General features: G+C 34.6%; 1 protein-coding gene across 6 annotated transcripts; it reads right to left on the bottom strand.

Annotated features, from left to right (window-relative positions):
* Positions 1–1,211: 1,211 nt before the first annotated feature.
* Positions 1,212–5,861, bottom strand: LOC126609769 (uncharacterized). Of its 6 annotated transcripts, none has more exons than XR_007618270.1 (3): positions 4,441–5,861; positions 1,979–2,017; positions 1,212–1,737 (listed from the first exon to the last, which is right to left on the bottom strand). XR_007618270.1 is itself a non-coding variant. In XM_050277700.1 (3 exons), the coding sequence occupies exons 1-3, from the start codon at positions 5,638–5,640 to the stop codon at positions 3,927–3,929; spliced, it is 417 nt and encodes a 138-aa protein (XP_050133657.1). In that variant the 5' UTR covers positions 5,641–5,861; the 3' UTR covers positions 3,753–3,926. The 6 variants fall into 6 exon arrangements, 1 of the variants encoding a protein (XP_050133657.1); XR_007618271.1 differs by lacking the exons at positions 1,212–1,737; positions 1,979–2,017 and adding an exon at positions 3,753–4,158 and having other exon boundaries at positions 4,441–4,501; positions 5,385–5,861; XR_007618268.1 differs by lacking the exons at positions 1,212–1,737; positions 1,979–2,017 and adding an exon at positions 3,753–4,155 and having other exon boundaries at positions 4,441–4,501; positions 5,385–5,861.
* Between the last annotated feature and the right edge of the window lie 16,943 nt (positions 5,862–22,804).

Raw genomic sequence — 22,804 nt, 5'->3', positions numbered from 1 at the left:
TATCTTAGGCCTATCCCTTTCAGAGCTCATTCTTTTACGAAAAACAACACCCGAATCAAGCTCGTATGAGCAAGATCGTGAAAGGTGATGAACCAATATTTATACTATATATATTTTGCACTTTTACATTTCTTTTCTTGTCTAGTTTAGTTGGAAGTTTTAAGTATTTGTGATACTTTTGCCATATTGTGTTTTTAGGAGCAGCAGGATCGAGTTTGGTGGAAAAGTATGCAAATGATAGAATTTTTGAGTGATTCCAGTTGGAGCTGATTCACAAGAGATTGAAGATGATCGTTTCAAGTTTTTAGCTTAAAATTCCCAGCCAACATTCCCAGTTTAAGAATGAAGACAAGGCAGCGTGCTGACAAGACAATTTGGATCTCTAAAGGTTGCATGAGAGATAAGCATAATTAAAGCCTAAATTGAGGAAACTTTCTTGCTAGCTTGTGAAGCAAACATTTCAAGCCTTCTAAGGACAGCTCATTCATTGAAATCTAGGGACTTTTGGTCTACCAAACGTATGGAGGCAGGGCACGTTCTGTTTGTCCATTTAAATTAGGAAATCAATTTTAATTGACATTTATTTTGTGTCTCCTAATCTGATCCGGAATGTGGATGATTGGAGTCTTTTTAAGTACGCATTAGGGGAATTTAAATAGTGAGGCGATAATGACAAAAGGAGGAGTTTCTTTTTTTCAGAGGAGAAGAGAGAGCTTAGGGAGAATTCTTGTAAAAAACGGTGGTTCTCTTTCCTTGATTCTTCATGGATAATTCTTTATGCATTCAAACATGTATAACTAATTTCCTTTTGCTAAAGTGAGGTTGTGAGCCTCAACATGATTACGTAGGTTTCTCTTTTAATTGCTTAAGTGTTGTTACATGCTTGCTTTGATATTTTCAATCACTGAATTAAACTATCTATGTGTTTTGATGTTTGATCACCATTATGATGCTTAGAAAAGTCATCGGATGCAATTTTGAACGAATATCACGTTAAAATTGGTTATGCTTCTTGTGATTGAGGATTATAATTTCTCCTAAGATAAATTTCATACTTTTTAGGGATTACATGGTTTACCAAAAGGATTTTCACAAAGATTAATGAATCACTCATGTTTATATTTAATCCAAATGTCATGGATAAATTGCATGTTGTGGTATGTGTTTTAGCTTGAACTAGCAAGGATGACTGCGCATTACTGCAGGATTGAAAATTGTATAACACATTTAGAAGTTCTAAAAAAAATTATATATATGTATATACAGTAGACAATATTATTCACATACATGTGCAAATTTATTTACAACTCTTTCAAAAATACGGAACAACATAGGTGTCCATGGGCAAAATGAAGTTTATGGATATAAATTTTCAAATTCCATACATGTCAAACTTCATTTAGGAAACTGGAACCATAAAGAATAAGGTGATAAACACACAAAGACAGTTCACAATATGAAACCGTTGCTTCACTAAATAAGGAGTACCAACAAAATCATGCTTGTTTTGCTGCAAAAGAACAAAGTAGAAAAAGGGAAACAAATAGTCATTTCTATTTTTATGTTCTGTGGAAAAAACTTGGAAGAAGAAGGAATAGTGAAAATATCATATTTATTTCAATTTTTTAGACAGAGAAAAATAGTACATAAACCAACAATGAAGGCACATTCTGAGAAAGAATTGATGAAAACACATTGTACACATACCTACTTAAACCTTTCCTCCTTTTGCTCAGCCTATATTTGGAGTAGATTAGACAGACTTGGGCATAAATTCAGAAATCAGTTAAGAATGATACCGAAAAGTAAATTGCAGTTTCTTATTATCATTTCTTTTAGAAAAGACTAACAAAATTGTTTCTTAAAATAACAATATGTATATAAGCAGGATTGTGCTTAATTTTCTCTAATTAAAGAAATGGTTTGCACAATTTAGAACCTGATATAACAAAACCATAACAAAAAAGATTTCCAGAACTTGAAGTGCCTTTTGAAAGCTCGGTCCTACTACGAAAATCTACAAAGGAAAAAATTGTAAACCCAAATTAAAACTTCTTCTCTCACTCAAAAGAAAAATGGAAACTTTATATGAAAAAAAATTGAAATTCTGCATAATCAAAAGTGGATCAAAACTCTAAATAGATTATCTTAACGCGTAGAAGTTCATTGTTAGAGTTTGAAAACAATTGAAACTTCATTTTAAACACACACTTAATCAATTGATTTACATTTAACTGGAAAGAAGGTAGTGGTCAGTTTTACCTATCTTTTGTTTAGTGTTGCTCCATTTATAATTTGTATTAAAAGCTTGAAGTTTTACTTTCCTTCCATTTCCCTGTGCATAACAATACATTAGCTCTCGTTTACCTACAACAAATTGAAAACCATTTGGGGAAAACACCTAAGCCTTTGGTTATTAGATTCTTGGTAGCTAGGCAAAGCAAGAAATTTACACACAACAAAACTATTAAAACTTTAAAACCACTTCCCAAATTAGGTTCTCTGCCTGGCTAATGATCATATTGGATACAAATTATCATCCCAAACACTGCAATCCTTGAATTTATTTTTTTTCTTTGGGATTCTAGTTATCATTATTTAACTGAAGAATACAATTCATAGAACAATAATTAGTAGATAAAACGGAAGGCAACAAAAATAGCAAAATTTGCAGTTAACAACATAGAGCTAAGTGAATAATACACAAAATTGAGATAGGAATGCAACCAAATGTGACTCTTACCTGGTTTTGGTTACGCTTCTATCAAGTGCTGCCCTTAACTAACGAAATAAGCAATCTCTTCACGTAGCACATTTAGTCATCAATCCCTACATACTAAGATATTATGTATTACATTCTAATTTTTCTTTACTTACATTTTCATTCTATTTCTTTCGGTGTGTAAACTTATACTAATTCTCCATAATTTTCAGTCAATTCCATTGTAATTTAAATAAATATTGAGTATATACATGCTTATAAACACACAAAATTCAGTTTTCCATACGAAAGCACATATGTCAAGGCAATGTTCCTACAGTATTCATTTAATCAAATACAACAACAACAACAACAAAGCCTTTTCCCACTAAGTGAGGTCGGCTATATGAATCCTAGAACGCCATTGCGCTCGGTTTTATGTCATGTCCTCCGTTAGATCCAAGTACTCTAAGTCTTTTCTTAGAGTCTCTTCCAAAGTTTTCCTAGGTCTTCCTCTACCCCTTCGACCTTGAACCTCTGTCCCGTAGTCACATCTTCGAACCGGAGCGTTAGTCGGCCTTCTTTGCACATGTCCAAATCACCGGAGCCGATTTTCTCTCATCTTTCCTACAATTTCGGCTACTCCTACTTTACCTCGGATATCCTCATTCCCAATCTTATCCTTTCTCGTGTGCCCACACATCCCACGAAGCATCCTCATCTCCGCTACACCCATTTTGTGTACGTGTTGATGCTTCACCGCCCAACATTCTGTGCCATACAACATCGCTGGCCTTATTGCCGTCCTATAAAATTTTCCCTTGAGCTTCAGTGGCCTACGACGGTCACACAACACGCCGGATGCACTCTTACACTTCATCCATCCAGCTCGTATTCTATGGTTGAGATCTCCATCTAATTTTCCGTTCTCTTGCAAGATAGATCCTAGGTAGCGAAAACGGTCGCTTTTTGTGATCTTCGCTAGATTGCTCCGGTCATTAGTGTGGATAAGTATATAAATGGATAGAGATAGGAAAGCAAACACAAGATGTACGTGGTTCACCTAGATTGGCTACGTCTACGGAATAGAAGAGTTCTCATTAATTGTGAAGGGTTTACACAAGTACATAGGTTCAAGCTCTCCTTTAGTGAGTACAAGTGAATGATTTAGTACAAATGACATTAGGAAATATTGTAGGAGAATGATCTCGTAATCACGAAACTTCTAAGTATCGGAGTGTGATGTCGTCTTGACTTGCCTTATCTGTCTCATAGGTAGATGTGGCATATTCTCTGGAAGTACTCTTCCTCCATCCAGGGGTGGTATCTTTAACTGGTGGAGATGCACAAGGTAATGTATCAATTTCACTTGAAGCTTACTTGTAGTTTCAGGCTTGGTCAAGCGCGATACAAACCATGTAGTAGGAGTCCCCCAAGTCGCCGAGCTAGGGGGTCTGCTGATGCATAAAATATAAAAATTAAATTATACCTCTCATTTATAACCTTTTGATTTCGCTTCATCAGCAGCTAAACCAAAATTTAGATAGTACCCAATATAATTGTCAAATACCAGATAGCAACACCATGTAAAAATCATATTGGGTGTCCACACCCACACTAATACTTTACAAATAAATTTGAACTTTGAATTACATGGGCTTCAAAAATATTTGCAAATAAATTCGAAAGAAGATGAATAAATTAAAGAAAAATCATATCTACTAGCAATTCAGACTCACCCAAAGTTGCTATCGAGCTCTGCCGAAGACAACTCTGCGTGTTGACAAAGTCTAGAACAACCTGGAAATTCAAAGAGGTCAAATTTAAAGCCAAATAAGCAATCATTTACTGAAAAATTTTCATAAAATAAGTGCTAGTTTCACAAATAAATGAAACCCAGATTAAATTTCTTGATAAAAACTAAGAACTTCAAAGCTTAAGAAAAAACCCATGAATCCAACCATAAAAAAGATGCAAACTTTCGCCCTGGCAAACCATGCATAAACCAAAAATGATATCTTAAACAAAACACATGATTCCAACTCAAAAAAGCTCAAATTTAAATCAACCAAAACAAAAAAAATATCAAACATGGTTCATTGTCTCTCTTTGGATTTTAAATCACACAGTGTTACCCATATATTATCGTCTTACCATTTCAAATACTCATGCATTAGATAAAAAAAATGATATCTATGTTAAAATTACATGGACTGCTTTATCATGGTTTAAGAACGCAACCACAAATCATAGTATCTACATGTTCCTCAAATTATCTAAAACACTAAAACCAAACCCTCACTTCCCACTACATGTTTAAGATACGTGAATCCATACAAACCTCTTCACCATTCACCAATACCCTTGGTGCTATAAATCCAAAAAAAAAAAAATCAATAAATAAAATGGCTACTAACCAAAGCATCCTTTGAACAAATTAAGAAATTCAAATAAAATTAAACACCCAGAAAAAAAAAACATACAAAAAAGATATGCTCGAATTGTCAAGGAAATCAAGATACTAATAAATATAAAGGTATGTTTGAATTGTTAATGAAATAAATAAATAAGACAAAGCATTTACAAACGTTGATTATGTCTGATGAGTTAATGATATGTGATTGCCCTGGATTAGTCTTTCTATCCTTTTCAAGCCATGAGATGATTGCTTCTGGTGTATTACCAAGAATATGGAGGCTGTGCAGATAGCGGCCAGTCTAGTTCCAAGACATGTTATCGAAGCGGTTTACAGGATTGATCTGCCCAAACCCAAATCATATGAAATCGAATCGAGAAAGTGTGAAAATAATCAAACCTGATCTTCCGCAATCGTCCAAGTAGAGAAAATTTGGACTTTCTGTGGCGAATTTCTGGAAATTTTTTTTATAGGCGAAGGCTGATGGCGATTTCTTTGGCTCGAGAAAGTTCGGTTTTGGCATTCTAGGGATTTTAAGTGGAGTTGATAGTGAAATTTTGGACGAATACGGCAAATGGAAAACGAAGGGTTTGTGGGAGAAAGATTTGGAGTCGTCGTGGTTTCTGGAAGATTGGAGAACGAAGAGTCGTTTCGCCCCCCCTTCCCACTCCAAGATGACGCACAGGTGAAGAGTGTTTTGTCGAAGGAGAAAGTGAGAAAGTGAAGCGATGATCACTCGTAGGCAAGGAGAGTAAAACAGTCTTTTTGTTGTGTGAAAAGAGAAAAATTAACTAATAACAAAAGAATTGGAGGGCATTTTAGTCCGTTCACTATTAATGAATAGTGTTCTCTCTTAGGATGAACGGTCTTTTATGCTGGTTTTTAGTATATGTATAATGTTACAAATAAAACTACACAAGGAAAAACTCAACCTTCAAAGCATGTGTGTTTTCGATTACTTAAACAATTGGAAGAACTACGTAGGACTGTTGTTGATAAAGGTTAAACTCTAATGCCTTGTCAATCTAATTTTCTTCAATTATTTATATTATCTTGAGTTTCTACATTTACTTGTTTTGTTTAGTTGGATCACTATTTCTATAAGCCAATTCCCATTTTAGATATTTCTTTAAGTCACGTACAATATGATTTAGTTTTGTCAAATTATTGTAGTTCTTAGAGTTAACTAAGTTAAATACTCCAAAAATCGTAAATTGTTTATACCAGTCCTTGAGGAGATCGACCTTGTTTGAGTCATTCTATACTACAAAAACTTGTTATCTTACAAACAAATTATATGGTTTAACCCTTGTTTTACAGGTGGTAAAATCTTTATCAAAAGGACTATCCTAGAAGAGCTTAGAAAGACCCATGAACAAGTGCACTACTCATTTTATAAGGTTGAGATTACTGAAGCCACAACTCTCTCTAGGAACTCTAGGAATCCACCTCAATTAGAATTCACGTGGGATGACGTTGAATCTAACATCTGTGTCAGCAAAATTTAAACCATATAAGGAATTTATTGAGAAAGATTATCTCAGTAAAGAAAATGCTATGAAAAGAGAAGGGCTAGAAAAGGCCCACATCCAAGAAAGAAGAGTTTTATTGGAGAAATGTCACTACACCTTCATGATTGAAAAAGGAAATACTATAAGATTCTTTCCTTGATATGAATGGTGTGCTAAAAGGTACAAATTTTCTGAATACACTCAATGTATAAGTACTTTTGATATCCCATTAAAAACTTATATAATGAAAGAAGGAAAAGCAGAAATGTTAATACATCCACCACAAAAAGACTATTCAGATAAATCCACACAGAACAATTGCTTCTCCTTATAAGGAAGTCCCAGAAGGAGGACAAAATGCTTATGTACAAAATTTAGTTGCAACTGTGATAGCAAAATAATTATACATATTTGTTTCTCCAATCTTTAGGTCAACAAGCTTCTAGGATAGAGAACTTATTAAAGGAAAATGATTCTCTCAAATCTAGAATTTGAATCCTAGAGAACCAGGAGCATCTTCCAATTTTTCTGAAGGAAAGAAGAATAAAAAAAGAAAAGGATAAGGTCAGCCAAACCATGTTCAAACTAATCATGATCTTACGGACTTAGGAAAAACCCTAACCAATGACAAATTTGTTGATGCTTTGGCCAAAAGATTAAGCTCGATGAAGATAACTGAGCCAAAAGTATCAGTCATTACTGAAACCTAAATTGCTGATTTATAAGATGAATTTACCAAGTCAACCTTAGACCCACAAGTGAATAGGATAAAACAGAGCCACAAGGTCACAAGAACACCCATTTAAAAAAATTATTATCATAGGCCAACTCCAATAGATTTTCAATTTGAAGATAATGATATGGGTGAAAATGTGCAGTATGATGGACGATCAATTGTTAAATGAAACATTGATGGGCAAACAGAATATCAAATCATTAATACTATGAGATAGATGATGATGTTCTCATCAGTCAGCAAATTACAACGAAATTTTGATAGAGCTATTGCACATGCAATTGTCATCAGATTTATTGGACAACTTCGCTTATGGTGGGATTTTCACCTAAGCGAACAAGCAAAGGGAATTTTTTTTTATTGCCATTAAGGACATTTGAAAACGTTAATGGAGAGCGAGTAGTTCATGAGGACGCAATGAATACCTTGATTTATACCATTACCCTCCATTTCGTTGGATGTACTGAGCTCCAACTTGATCGTTCTAGAGAACTTCTAATGAACCTAAAATGGCTGACTCTGTCTCATTTTAGGTGGTATAAAGATGTTTTCTATGCCAAGGTTTTCACTAGATCTGATTGTAATGCTTATTTATAGAAAAAAAAAAGTTTCTTTCTGGATTACCTTCCTTATTTGCTAAAAAGGTACGAAGTTGTATAAAGGCAAAGTTCGGAGGAGTTATACCTTACAGGTTGTATACTTATGGAGAGCTTACTTTTGAAATATGTGTTGAAGGTTTAGAACTTTGTAACGGTATGAAGCCAAAAACACAGCTTAATAAACAACGATCTTTTGGATCAAAAGAAATGGAAGATTTTTGTTAACAATTTGGGTTGGAACCTAAAGGCCGAACATCGTCTAAAAACCCCTTTAGGAAAACCAAAAATTTCAAAAAAAATATTTAGAAGATAGTCTACATGGATCCTTAAAACCTTATAGGATGTTTCGCAAACGAAAATTCCAACTTGGCAAACAAGAAGGGGGAAAGAAAGGATTGTTTGCTATAAGTCTAGAAATGTTGGATATATGAGACCTCAATGTCGAATGAAAGAAAAAAATTAATAACCTAAATCTCAATGAAGGTTTGAAGATATAATTATGTCAGCTGATGCTAAACTCTTTTGATTCCGAACAAAGCAAAATTGAAGTTATAGTCCTTGAAGATGAAAAAATGTTTACTTCAACAATCGAAGCAAGCAATTTTGACTCGGATGAAGAATGTACTTGCAAACTAAACATCTGTGTTATCACTAAAAAAACAAGTCTGGTCTTAGACTTAATAGATAGGTTAGAAGATCCATCAGAGAAAAGAGAAATTCTAGAAAAATATTTAGATTTGGCTAGAGAAAAGGAAAAACGAAAGCTTAACAAGAACATCTCAAAACAATTGTTGATAGGATAGCTGAAAAAACAAGTTGGTAAGAACCCACAATATCTAAAATACGACATGAAATTAATGATACGAAAGATGAAATCAAGGGATTAAAGCATAAGGTTCAAGTTCTAGAACTCTATCATTTCTCGATTGAAGATGAGGTTCGGAGTTTTAAGACGTAAAACTGAAACTGAAAGTGACTTTCAACATTTGATAGATAACTTGGTAAAAAAGAAGAAGATTAAGTCACCAGAGTATGAACTAGTCTTGGAACTAGCCGATCCAAACAACAACATCTCCATCCTGAAGTATGTTAGTAGCATCGATAAGGTAATTTCTCTAACGTGGTATTCTATAATTACCTTTATTATTTACAAAACTTTTAGATTTTCTAGAAATACTCATTGACTCCAGAGCAGACCTAAATTGTATAAATGAAGGAGTTATGCCCACAAAGTACTTCTAGAAAACTTCTCAATGTCTGCAAAGTGCAACTAACCAACTTATGAAAATCCAGTATAAGGTGTTGGGTGCCGCCTTAATTCAAGACGAGGTTTGTTTTGAAATTCTTTTTGTTATGGTTAAAGGACTAAGCCATGCTGTGATTTTAGGTACTCCCCTTATCAATACGTTTTACCCATTTAAAGTTTCTGAATAAGGTATTGAAACTGAAGTTGAAGGAACAAAGATAAAATTCACTTTCTCAAAGGAACCCCAAATGCAGTATGTAAATACCATACAAAAGAATATTCAAAACAAACAAAAATTTCTTCATTCTTTGAAAGAAGAAATATATTTTAAAAGGCTTGAATAACAACTCACCACAAAATTAGTAAAAGAAAATGTTGAGTCCATTCAAAAGGAATGTGAAAAACAAGTTTTTGCTAAAATTTCTAGTGCCTTTTAGGATCATAAAAGGCATATTGTTGTATTATCGTATGAGCTTGATTTTGATGAAAAGAAAATCTCCACTAAGGCTCGACCAATTCAGATGAATAGAAAATTGATGGAGATCTGAAAAAAAGAAGATTAACGAACTTCTTGAAAAGAAGTTATTTCGAAAAAGCTACCCTTCTTGGAGCTGTTCATCATTCTACGTGAAAAATACCGCTGAACTCGAGCGAGTAGCGCCCAATTAGTCATTAATTATAAACCTTTAAATAAAGCATTCAGATGGATTAGGTATCCTATTCCAAATAAGAAAAATTTATTAGACAAGCTGACTCAAGCTATAATATTTTCTAAATTCGACATGAAATCTGGATAATGGCATATTCAGATTGCTGAGAAAGACAGGTATAAAATTGCTTCAATGTACCATTCAGACATTATGAATAGAATGTAATGTTATTTAGGGTTAAAGAATGCTCCTTTATAGTTTCAAAATAGAATGAATGATATCTTTAATCCTTACTCCACTTTTACCATTGTTTATACTGATGATGTTTTAGTTTATTCTAATTCGTTAGAACAAAACTTTAAACATCTAAATATTTTAATGAAAGTGGTAAAAAATACAGGTTTGGTTGTCTAACTTGAAAGATGAAACTCTTTCAAACAAAGTTTCAATTTTTAGGTCATAATATTCAATAAGAAATTATTTTGCCTATTGATCGAGCTATTGATTTTGCTGACAAATTTCCAGATGAATCTGGATTAAAAAAAAAAAACAATTGCAAAGGTTTTTGGGAAGCCTTAATTATGTAGGAGACTTTTATAAAGACCTAGCGAAGGATAGCAAGCCACTCTACCAAAGGTTGAAGAAGAACCTTGTTCCTTGGCCAAAAGAACAAACTCGAGCAGTAAAACTTTTGAAAAGAAAAGTCAAAGAACAACCGTGTTTAGCGTTAGCAAACCCATAAGCCTTCAAAATTTTGGAAACTGATGCTTTTAATGAAGGCTATGGAGAAATCATGAAGTAAAGAACTTAAGACAACTATGAGTCTTTAGTCGTTTTGCTTCTAGTGTCTGGAAACCAGCCCAAAAAAAACTATTCTACTGTTAAGAAAGAACTTTTGTCAATAGTTCATGCTATGACAAAATTCGAAAGTGATCTTCTTAACAAATGTTTTCTGATTAGGGTGGATTGTAAGGCCACTAAGGATATTTTGTTGAAAGATGTTAAGAATTTAGCATCAAAATAAATATTTGCTAGATGGCAAGGGATTTTGTCAGCTTTTGATTTTGATATTGAATATATTAAAGGTGAATCTAACTCTTCGCCTGATTTTTTTAACACGTCAATTTTTGCAAGGCACACATAGGGAATAATGAGCAGAATCTAGCTCTCTCTAAAAGGGGCTCCACCTTCATCCAAAGAGGTTTTGCTTCATCCACCCAGGCAAATCCAAATCCAATTTCAACTGCTCTCCATTATAACAAAGACAGTGAGAAAGCCATCACCAACAACCCTTTTACATAGTCGATTGCAATTCCTTTGATGAACATAGAGGATTCAAATTTATTACCATCTCCTAGACAAATTGGTGAAAAACACCATTGTGATCATATCCTTCCTTTTTATAACCAAAGATATTAGTATGAACATATTTTAATTGAAATTAAATCAGTTGATATTGTTCACAGATATAGAAGTGAATCAAACAATATGACTTCTTTCTCAAAAATTCAAATACTAAAAGTTACCTCCCTAGAAGAATGGAGAAATAGCCCTTACCACATGCGGTTGTACTCTAGTCCTGATATGAGTCAAAGAGGCTACAATTTTTGGAATTACCAAAAAGCGTGGGATTTAGTTTTATGTTTTCAAAACATTTGATATTCCCACACATGGTTTATTCGATTCTGACTTAGATCTCTCTGAAAGAGGTCCCAAATTGGTTCCGAACTTAGTTTATTGTTTGGGGTCTTAATATGAATTACTTGCCTCAAACAATTATTGATTTTTTTTTATAGAAAACTTTAGAAAAGAAAATTTTTGATTATCTTGAAAAGATGCAATTTTTTCTATGGTTCATGATAATATATGAACTTCCTTAGATCTTGAAATAGGATTATGGTTTTGTTGATGATGATTGTGCATGGGAATTTGTTCTGCAACTTAAAAGAAAAATATTTATTCGCTGGTGGGATAAATTCCATCTTGATCATCTCAAACCACCAACTTGCAAAACCTAAAGAATCCTGCCTGATAGGCAGCTTGTAGCTGAATTACCCTGCTCTACCCCTGAATCATCTACAAATATTGAAACACTTAATTTTTTGATAGATTTCTGCCCTTCTTGTTCTAAGAAGGATTTGAAAGAAAAGGGTCTTAAAATTCTAGAATTCGAAGGTTTAGACGATGAGGAAATGGAGTATAAAGCTCCTATTTGTCCAAAGAAGTAAAACATAAAATGGTTTTTCTCTGATAAAAGAGAAAGAGTTAAAGAAAAGAAACGATGTTGTTTGATATCTAGACGCCAACAATTATTCCTTCCTCGAATAATTGTCCTTGGTTCCTATAGTTATTTGTCAGTGTGTTTTTTTTTTTTTGGAATCTTTCTATGTAACCACGTGAAGCTGAGTCAGATCCACTTTATAAAGTGAAGATGTCGCCCAATGTGCAAGGCTGCTTTATGGTGCTCCTCTGCTTGTGCGACAACTGGTCTTTAAGTTTGCTTTTAGTTTTTTATTTAAAGAGCTTTCTAGCTTAATTGTGTGTACACTTAGAAATTCCACTTTGTAAAATACTCTCTTGAGTGCTTTCTTTGTTGAGTACTGCCCATGTATCAAAACTTTGGAGTGCTTCCCTATAGCCTTAAAGATCAATAAATTGATGTGAGTTTACTTTATCTTTATCTACTTTATGCCTATTTTAACTTTTTTTTAATCTCAGTCTTTAACTATCCTTTACTTTATCTTTGTTTATTCCAATTTTTAATTATAGTGTTTTTATCTTTATACATATATTCTCTGCCTATTTATAAATTTAATTATAAATTAAAGCAAGATTAGACATTTTTAGCAACAATTAGCTACTCTGACGTCTATGGGCCATATTTGGTATCAGAGCCAAACTTGCTAGTTATAGGGCTTTTAATCAAGCTAAAAATTAAACTACATCATTAGATCAATATACTCTACAAGAACTTCTCACTAAGGTGGGGGCAAGTTGTCAAAAGGTCGTATTGCGGTGTGAAGTCGAAGTGAGGTGTGTTAAGGTAGAGGTAGTAAGTCTGTTGATACAATTAGCTAATATGACGTCTCTGGGCTAAGTTTTTGCTGAAATTCCTAGATTGGCTTGGAATAAAATTGTTTGTTCCTTGCTATCCATAACTTTAGCTCTGGGTACAATGGTTCATCGTTTTATATGCAATCCAATAAATCACAATGAGATTTTGTGATCCAGGGTCCCTATCATTACCCTTGGGTATCTACGCTTAAGGTAAGAGTTTTTAAAATTCTTGGGTCGGATAATGACGTTGAAAAGTTTGGGTAACAATTAAAATAAATTGGCCCTTCACTTAAGGAAGACTTTACTAATCCCAACATGGAATTAACAAAATTCCTATGACGTTTATCCCGAAGGCAGAGTAGAATTGAGGTATCTAACCCTATTCTTTTTAACGGTTTCACCGCAACCTGTATCAGACTTATATGCAAATAGTTATGACCCTTTTGCATATGCTGATCTATCTAGTGTTAAGAGAGTAGTTGAAAGTCTGCACTAGCATCGGTGACTGAAATGGTTTTTACTGTTTTAATTAAATAATCTGATTAAATTTGAATGTCCCTTTCTGATATATGTCGCATGTCTGAACTTTAGGGATATTTTAGTTTTCTAAATCCTATTTATATTCAGGATGGTTACTCCTTCAACATTCTTAACTCTCATATTTCTCAAGCTATTACTGTCGTTAGAATCACTACTGCTACCTATAATTCTCTTACTCAATGATCTAAGTAAACTAGCCATTAGATGAGAGTTTCTCTACTTCTGTTCCCTAGGTGATGTATGGACATACTTACTACCTACGCCTGAACACGCCTCACTTCGGCTTCACATGGTGATACGACCCGTTGATGACTTCCCCCCACATTAGTGAGAACTTATTGCAGAGTATCTTGATTTAATGATGTAGTTTCTTTTACCTTGATTAAGAGCCTTATAACTAGTGGGTTTGGCTTTGATACCAAACATAGCCCAGAGACTTCAGAGTAGCTCATTGTAGCTAAAAATGTCTAAGCTTTAATTTATAATTAAATTTATAAACGGGCAGAGAATATTAAATATGGCTTAGAGACATCAGAGTAGCTAATTGTAGATAAAAACCTCTAATTTTGCTTTAATTTATAATAAATTTATAAATAGGCAAAGAATATATGTATAAAGATAAAAACACTATAATTTTTTTATAAACAAAGATGAAGTAAATGATAGTTAAAGACTGAGATTAAAAAAAAAAATAGGCATAAAGTATAAAAATATAAACTCACATTAATTTATTGATCTTCAAGGTTATAGGGAAGCACTCCAAAATTTTGATACAAAGGCAACACTCAACAAAGAAAGCACTCAAGAGAGTATTTTACAAAGTGAAATTTCTAAGTGTACAGACAACTGAGCTAGGAAACTCTTTAAATAAAAAAATAAAAGCAAAATTAAAGACTAGGTGTCACAGAAACAGAGGTGCTCCATAAAGCAGCCTTGCACATTGGGGGCATCTTCACTTTATGAAGTGGATTCGACTCAACTTCACGTAGTTGCACAGAAAAATTTCAAAAAAAAAAAAACACACCGACAAACAACTACATGAACCAAGGACAATTATTCAAGAAGGAAAATTGTTGGCGTCTAGATATTAGACATCTTTTCTTTTCTTTAATACTTTCTCTTTTATTAGTGAAAAAGCACTTCATGCTTTACTTCTTTGGATGGACAAAATGACACATTCTGTAATCGTCATCTTTGTCATCATCACCAAAATCTTCATCCATGTGATGCTTGGATGACGCGGCTTGAAACTCCATTTCCTCAATTTCTAAGCCGTTGAGTTTAAGAATTTTAAGAACCTTTCCTTTTCAGATCTTTCTTAGAACAAGAAGGTTGGACTCGATCAAAGACTTAAGTTTTTCTGTCTTTGTAGATGATTTAGGGGTAGATCAGGGTAATTCAACTACAAGTTGCCTATCAAGCAAGATTCTTCAGGCTTTAAAAGATGCTGGTTTGAGTTGATCACAATGAAATTTATCTGACCAGCGAATAAATATTTTCCTTTTGAATTGTGGAACAAAGTCCCATGCACCACAATCATTATCAACAAAACCATAATCTCATTCCAGGATCTAGGGAAGTTCATATATTATCATGAATCATAGAAAAAGTTTCCTCTTTTCAGGATAATCAAAATTTTCTTTTCTGAAGTTTTCTAGAAAAGAATCAATAATTGTTTGAGGCAAGTAATCCATATTAGGACCCTAAACAATAAACCAAGTTTGGAAAAAGCTTCATCTTTCGAGTTGAGATAACCAAACCTGCATTTTTTACCACTTTCAAGAAAATATTTAGATGTTTAAAGTGTTGTTCTAACGAATTAGAATAAACCGAAACATCATCAATATAAACAATGGTAAAAGTTGAGTAAAGATTAAAGATATCATTCATTATATTTTGAAACACTAAGAGAGCGTTCTTTAATACCAATGGCATTACATCCCATGCATAATGTTCGAATGGTACATTGAATGCAGTTTTGTACCTGTCTTTCTCAACAATTTAAATCGCCAATATCCACATTTCATGTCGAATTTTGAACATACTACGGCTTGATTCAACTTGTCTAATAAGTTTTTCTTATTTGGAATAGGATACCTAATCCATCTGAGAGCATTATTTAAATGTTTGTAATTAATGACTAACTTGGGCGCTCCTCGTTTGAGTTCAACAACATTTTCCATGTAGAATGCTGAACAACTCCAAGGAGAGTAGCTCTTTCGGATTAACTTCGTTCTAAGAAGTTCATTAATCTCTTTTTTGCAGATCTCCATCGGTCTACTATTCATTTGAATTGGTCGAGCCTTAGTGAGGATTTTCTTTTCATCAAAATTAGGCTCATAGGGTAGTTCAACAATATGCCTTTTACGATCCCAAACGAAACTAGGAATTTTAGCACAAACTTGTTTTTCAAATTCCTTTTGAATGGACTCAACTTTTTCTTTTACTAATTTTGTAGTGAGTTGTTCTTGAGTCTTTTTAAAATGCATTTCTTTTGTTTAGATAACAAATAAATTTTTCTTTGTTTTGAATATTCTTTTGTATGGTATTTACATATTGCATTTGGGGTTCTTTTCTAGCTGTTTTTTTAGCTATTCTATCAACAAATCTAAATATTTTTCTAAAATTTCTTTTTTCTCTGATGGATCTTTTAACCTATCTATTAAGTCTAAGATTAGACTTTCTTCTTTAGTGATAACACAATGGTCTAGTTTGCAAGTACATTCATCATCCAAGTAAGAATTGTTGGCTTCGGTTGGTGAAGTAAACAGTTCTTCATCTTCAAGGAATTGTAACTTCATTTCGCTTTCTTAGGAACTAGAAGAGTTTCCCATTAGCCGACATAATTGTTTTTTCAGACCTTCATCGAGATTTAATTTATTAATTTATTCTTTCATTCGACATTGAGGTTTTATTAGGGGTGGGCACTTAGAACCGAAACACGAACCAAATCAAACCGCACCGAACGGTTTGGTTTTGCGATTTTGAAACGGTTTTGGTTTTGAAACCAAACTGCAACATAGAAAATGGTTTGGTTTCAGTTTTGTCTTTTGAAAACCACACCAAAACTGAACCGCACCGCAAATATTAATAAACATTTAATTAAATGTCCATATTATATTTCATGTTTTAATTGGTTGTTTGTTAGAATCCATACACTTAGTATGGGACTCAACCACACTAGAATATCATCATTCATCACTTTCTTTCGTTCATTAACTTGAAGGACCTTTATTATTTTATACCATCACACACACATATATGTACACGGGTGGACTAATTTTGTGATCAAGAGTTGAACAATGATCTAATTAAGTCCACTCATTTGAAGCATGATATCACATATTCTAGTATCAAAGTTTCGCTCACGTTTAATGAATTCAAATTTATTCAACTTGTTTTATAATAAACATTGTAAGGGACACCCTACAAACATGTTTTAACATCACAACTGCATGCAACATGCTAATTGTTTACATAACAAATGTCTTTTTCCTATTGCTATTGGGAAATGCTTATTAATATGTTAAATTGCAAATTGTACATTTTTTCTCAAAAACCAAACTGAAACTGTTTGAAACCACACCGCACCGAACCAAACGGTTTGGTTTCATTTCGGTTTTGGCTTCAAAACCGCACCAAACCAAACTGCAAAAAAATTCAATTTCGGTTTCGGTTTCACTCAAAACCGCAACAAACCAAACCGTGCCCACCCCTAGGTTTTATATGTCACATTTCCACAATTTTGCAAACAAGGGGTTTTTTTTTCTTTTTCCGATCCTTTCTTCCCCTTACTTGTTTGTGAGACTATCCTATAAGGTTTTGAGAATCTATGTGGACTGTCTTTCGATTTTTTTTTTTTGTGAAATTTTTTGGTTTTCCCAAAGGGATTTTTTAGAAGATGATCAACCTTTAGGTTCAAACCCAAATTGTTCACAAAAATCTCCCATTTCTTTTAATCCTAAAGATTGTTGTTTATGAAGCTGTTTTTTCAGTTTCATATCGTTACAAAGTTCTAAAATTTCAGCACAAATTTCAAAAGTAAGTTCTACATAGGTATACTACCCGTAAGGTATGACTCCTCCGAACTTTGCCCTTATACGACTTCGTACCCTTTTGGCAAATAAGGGAAGTAATCCAGAAAGAAACTTTCTTTCCAGAAATCAACATTAAATCAAATCTAGTGAAAGCCTTGGCATAAAAAACATTTTATACCACCTAAAATGAGGAAGAGTTAAGACATTTTTAGGTTTATTGGGAGTTCTGTAGAACGATCAAGTTAGAGCTTAGTAGATCCAACGAAATGGAGAGTAATGGTATAAATCAAGGTATTCATCATGTTCTCATGAACTACTCACTCTCCATTAACATTTTCAATTGTCCTTGTAGCAGCAAAAAATTTTCCCTTTAATCTAGCTAAAGTAACGAGATCATATACAAGTTGCAGACATGCCTGCAAGGATAGACGTACTTAACAGACGTCGAGTCAACATCCTTTGAGGGTGTGCCACCCCTATTGGATGGTTTGGACGCCCCTGGACGGTCCGGTACACTGACAGATAGCCAATCAATATGTCTTGGCCTGGAGCACGACAGATCATTCGGTTCGTAGGATTCACTTCCCTAGAAGAGGAAGATACGGCACAATAATGAATCTAAACTCAATCGCTGTCTTAAATCATTTTCATCTCATGAGATTAATCCGGATTTCGCCCGAGACTTAAATTTCTTAGTCCAGTATACTAGTTTGGATGAGCTAAATGGAATTGAAATGAGATTATCATCAATGATGTTTTCACTTATATGGTAGTTATCGACATAAATGAAAAGCGACGATATCGAACTGTGTTCTGTTGATTAAGTGACAATGTAGAACTGATTGGACAACTAAAGTTACAATCTAGGTAAAATTCCTTACCAATGTGTGTATTGGACCTATCGTTCCTACACTGCCCAAGGTAACCCTGTTGTGTTACAAGTGGGAAAAGAAGTGTTATGAGATGAATGAAATAGTGCAATATGATGCACGCCTTACGGCGTAAGGTTTCTCTCAAACGTCATGTGATTAAGAGCAGCATTATGAAATGTGGTTAGTGTTTTCTCCATAGGGATATAGATACGGAGATTTACATGTAAGTTCTCGAAGAATTACATGGACTATTTCAAATAGTTCCAAAACCACGGAACATCCTTTGAACTTGTTTTGAGGCGTTCACTTATGGATTGAAAAATCCGACTGATGTGGTATACTCGTCTAAGCGATTATTTGATCAGTTAGGGATGAATTATGGTGTGATAAACTATGAAGTCTTATTCCAAATTGCTAGAGTTACAGTTTATGTCGTTGACACGAATCTCACTAAGACTCCGGAAGAGCTTGATAAAACTGCATCGCACCTGAAGATGGAATTTGAGATGAAGGATCTTAGGAAAACTTGTTTATGCCTTGACCTAAAGTTGAAGCATTGTTCTGACGATATTTTGGTCTACCAGTCGAACTACACCCTGAATGTGTTACCCTTGAGTATACCTATGATCGTCCATATGTTATATGCAAATGAGACCCTTGAAGAGGTTATGGAATTCGAAATTCCATATCTAAGTTCAACTTTGCGCTTCGTTGTACTTAGCTCATTGTATTTAGATAGGACATTTTCTTCGCTATTGATCTTGGTAAAGATGCAGCACCGCGCCTATACACAACCACTGAATTGGTATTAAAGACGTACCCTGAAGGTACTACATGGGCAAATCCCAACGCATCTTAGCGGATCCAACCCTTTGATCCTCGAAATGATGCTTGCCTTGTTTGTTATGCTGACACATGTTAGTTATCAAACCCATACAAGGCAAAATCACCAAATGGTTATGTCTTTACCGTTAGGGATATTGCAATATCTTAGAGGTCTATAATATGACCTTAGTTGCAAAATCTTCGAATCGTTCCAAGACTCACCTTACTTCACTATGCCACAAGTGAGACATGGTTAGGAGTTCTTGTTGAGCATATTCGAAGTACTTGCTGTGTTTTCATCCATCGTTGAGTCCCAACAACGATCCATGAAGATTATGTCGTATGTATCAACCCGACCAAGTCATGATACATCAACAAAGTCAACACCAAGACATATTGCGTCCACATCTCCATCAGCAAAGCATCAGGAGATTGAAGTCATGCAAGCCGATCCCAGACAACCTTGCCGACCTCTACACGACGTCACTGCCGAAGTCAACCTTCTAGAAGCTTGTCCAAGGAATTGGTATGCCTAACTATTCATATGCAATGCTTGTAGTTCTCATTTGGAAGTTATGTCAAACTCAAGAGGAGTATCCAGAAGTATACTCACTTGATCTTAATATATTATTTTTCCCTACGATTAGGAGCATTTTTCCCACTGGGTTTTTGCTACCTAACTAGGTTTTAACGAAGCACCCATCCTGGGCTGATCATACCCTTGTGGGCTATTCTACTTGCGTCCAAAAGACGTATAATTTTGACTTAATGCAACTTCTCACTTTTCTCTTTAGTCTATGGGTTTTTCTCCTACCTTGGGTTTTACCATAGCAAGGTTTTGTGAGTTTTACTTTTTATTCATTCTTCTGTTGATTTGAGACCCGCATTTACTCATTGTGTCGACGACTTCATCAACTATACTTACTTCATCACTGAAGATCTGATGAGCTATTTACTTTAGTATTTACACACTCAATAGGGAGTGTTGCAGTCCTATTAGATTAGGAATGTGATTGTGTAAATCTTAGTATATCTTGGAATATCTCTTATATTCCTATTAGGAGTAGATTACCTATTAAATGTTGTAATCCTAAAGGGTAAGGAATTAACCTTCCCTACTACTATAAATAAAGGCACAATGGGGTGGAATAGAACACATCCACAATAACACATCTCTCTCTTTCTCTCTATCTATGCCGCACCTCTCTCTCTCTCTTTGGCCTCCATAATTGTTCAGTAAATTATGCCTACAACAGAAAATACGGTACACAGAGCCTTAAAAACGATATTGGTGTATATACACACACACACACACACACACATTTCAACGCCATATTAACAAGTTATATTTACATATTGATTCCAAATATTGATGTCTTATTAACATTTATCAAATATTGATGATATCAACGATATCCACTGAATTTGAGCACTTCCAGCGCCACCGATGCTGACGAACAAGATCGGAAGTAAATTTTTATTGCATCTCCTTCTACTTTCTAGCAGAAAAAGCATCAATCTTTGTTGAAACTTGTATCTCTCACGGTAGAACTTTTCTAGAGTAACGAATTTGTGAATTTATGAAGGTAGACGTATGGATGAGTCGGTCGTAGGAGATGCAGTACACAATTTCAGGTCGTGCAAAGGTAATTTTTTGGGTTATTAAATTTATTTGTATAACCCAAACAAAAAAAATCTCAGTGTTTGATTTTGGTTTTAAACTTTTGAATAGTTTTCACTTAGTATTATAGCCTAATCGTATTCATTTACTTATAAGTGAGAGCTCTGAGGTTCGAATCTTGTGAATAACCAGTTTAATACCAATTTATTCTCTCACTCGGACTATCCTCTTAATGTAAATATAACATTATGTCAAAGAATTTTTTGGATTCTCTCCTCTGTGAGAGCTATTCCCTCCGTCTGTGGGGGTTTCTCTCTCCTTTTGTGAGAGAATTTTAACAGCTTCAATTTCTCACTCCCCCTTGTTTGCACTCGAAATATACCCATTTTTACTTATTTGGGCAATTTGGGTAAAATATGGCATTTGGAGGATTAATATGCAAGAAAGCTAACTTGGAAAGATATTTAGATGCAAGTGGAGGGGTTTTGACACTATAATATTGTTCTTCCAATTTGTTTTGGTGGTGGAGATTTGTCAAGCTTTGTTTAATCAAGATACATGCATCCTTGCAAATGGGTTGGAAGGCAACATACGGATGTGGATGCAAAGAATATGTGAAAGAAGCCAACTTGCTTCTTTTGAATGTTAGTTTATTACAAGTGGGGAGACATGTGATGAAAGCATGTGGTAGAAATGCAAGTTTCCCTTTTAATATTGTTTCTACATGCAAGTTGGCAAAACCAATGCAAGTTGCCCAAGCAATGAAATGCAAGCTACCCAAGTTTCTTTTGGGCAGATGCAATGTCCTCAGCAGGAGGGTTTCCTCCAGACCTCTATATAAAGGAGCACAAGCACAAGGATTATGGACACTCAAAACAACCAATCAAAACTCTACTCAAATTAGCTCATCAGCTTCCTTGTAGACATTTATTTTTAGCCAAGCATCCTTTGCTTTTCTTGTTTATTAGCTCTGCTACTCACTTGTAGTATCGATCTTATTTGTAGCTTTTATGTACAACCCTCTTTCAATCATTTAATCTACAAGCAATCTGCAATATTAGTCATTTTCCCTTGTCATTTACATATTGTTCTATCTCTCCATATAAGTAAAGTCCTTATTTTTAAGGCAAACAAAGAACCTTAATTTGAGCAACTCCCACTCAATGGTACAATCTCTTGGTTCGAAGTCAAAAGGCACAATCTCAATCATTCAAATCCCGTCTACTAACGGCATCTAGTAGTGGCACGCCCGCACCCACCAATCTCGTATGTGAAGTAAATCCCCAGCTTGCCCGCAAGGCCCCATGGCGAATTTAGGGAGCAAACACCCCTCCTGTTTCTTCCTCCCCTCTCTTCAACTTCTCCATCCGATTGCCGTTTTGAGAGTCGGTAGCTTGGAATTTTCTTTTTACTTTATGCATTCTTTTCCCACCTTAGTTCCTATCTTGCACCCTTATCCCTCTACCCCACTCCCTGCATTTTTCCATCACCAACCTACGGTTTAGTCAATTTCAACCACTTTCTTCTGCACCATCTTCCTTCTTCCTCACCAAAAAAGTAGATCTTAAAGTTTTGGACTCGATCTGGAATTTCGATTGTTATACTTTAAGATTTGATTCTTGCTGAGGGTGTGCTTGCCATTTTTGGGTTGATTTTGTTGTGCCTTGGTCTTTGCCGATCCACTATGGATTTGGTTTCTCCAAGGTAGCTATTATGATGGGTGTTGGCTAGAGACATGCAGCGTCAGGATGTTTCTACTTTATGGGGACTAAGGTTTCGGATGTTTTTACTTTTGGGCTTACTCTTTTTTATGTCTTATTGTTTTCGTTTGCTGCTGGTGCCCCTCTTAGTCCTTCTCATATTTGTGGATTTCACGTCTACAGTGGTGGGTCGGATTGTTCGAGAGTCATGTTTGACTCATCCTTTGATCACTTGAAGATGAAGCATATTGCTAGTTCCGGTTGGATGTTGCAATACCATCTTCTACAAATCT

Source organism: Malus sylvestris, chromosome 17 (assembly GCF_916048215.2).
Source record: "Malus sylvestris chromosome 17, drMalSylv7.2, whole genome shotgun sequence".
Taxonomy (NCBI): Eukaryota; Viridiplantae; Streptophyta; class Magnoliopsida; order Rosales; family Rosaceae; genus Malus; species Malus sylvestris.
This window is presented reverse-complemented; position numbering and strand designations above follow the sequence as displayed.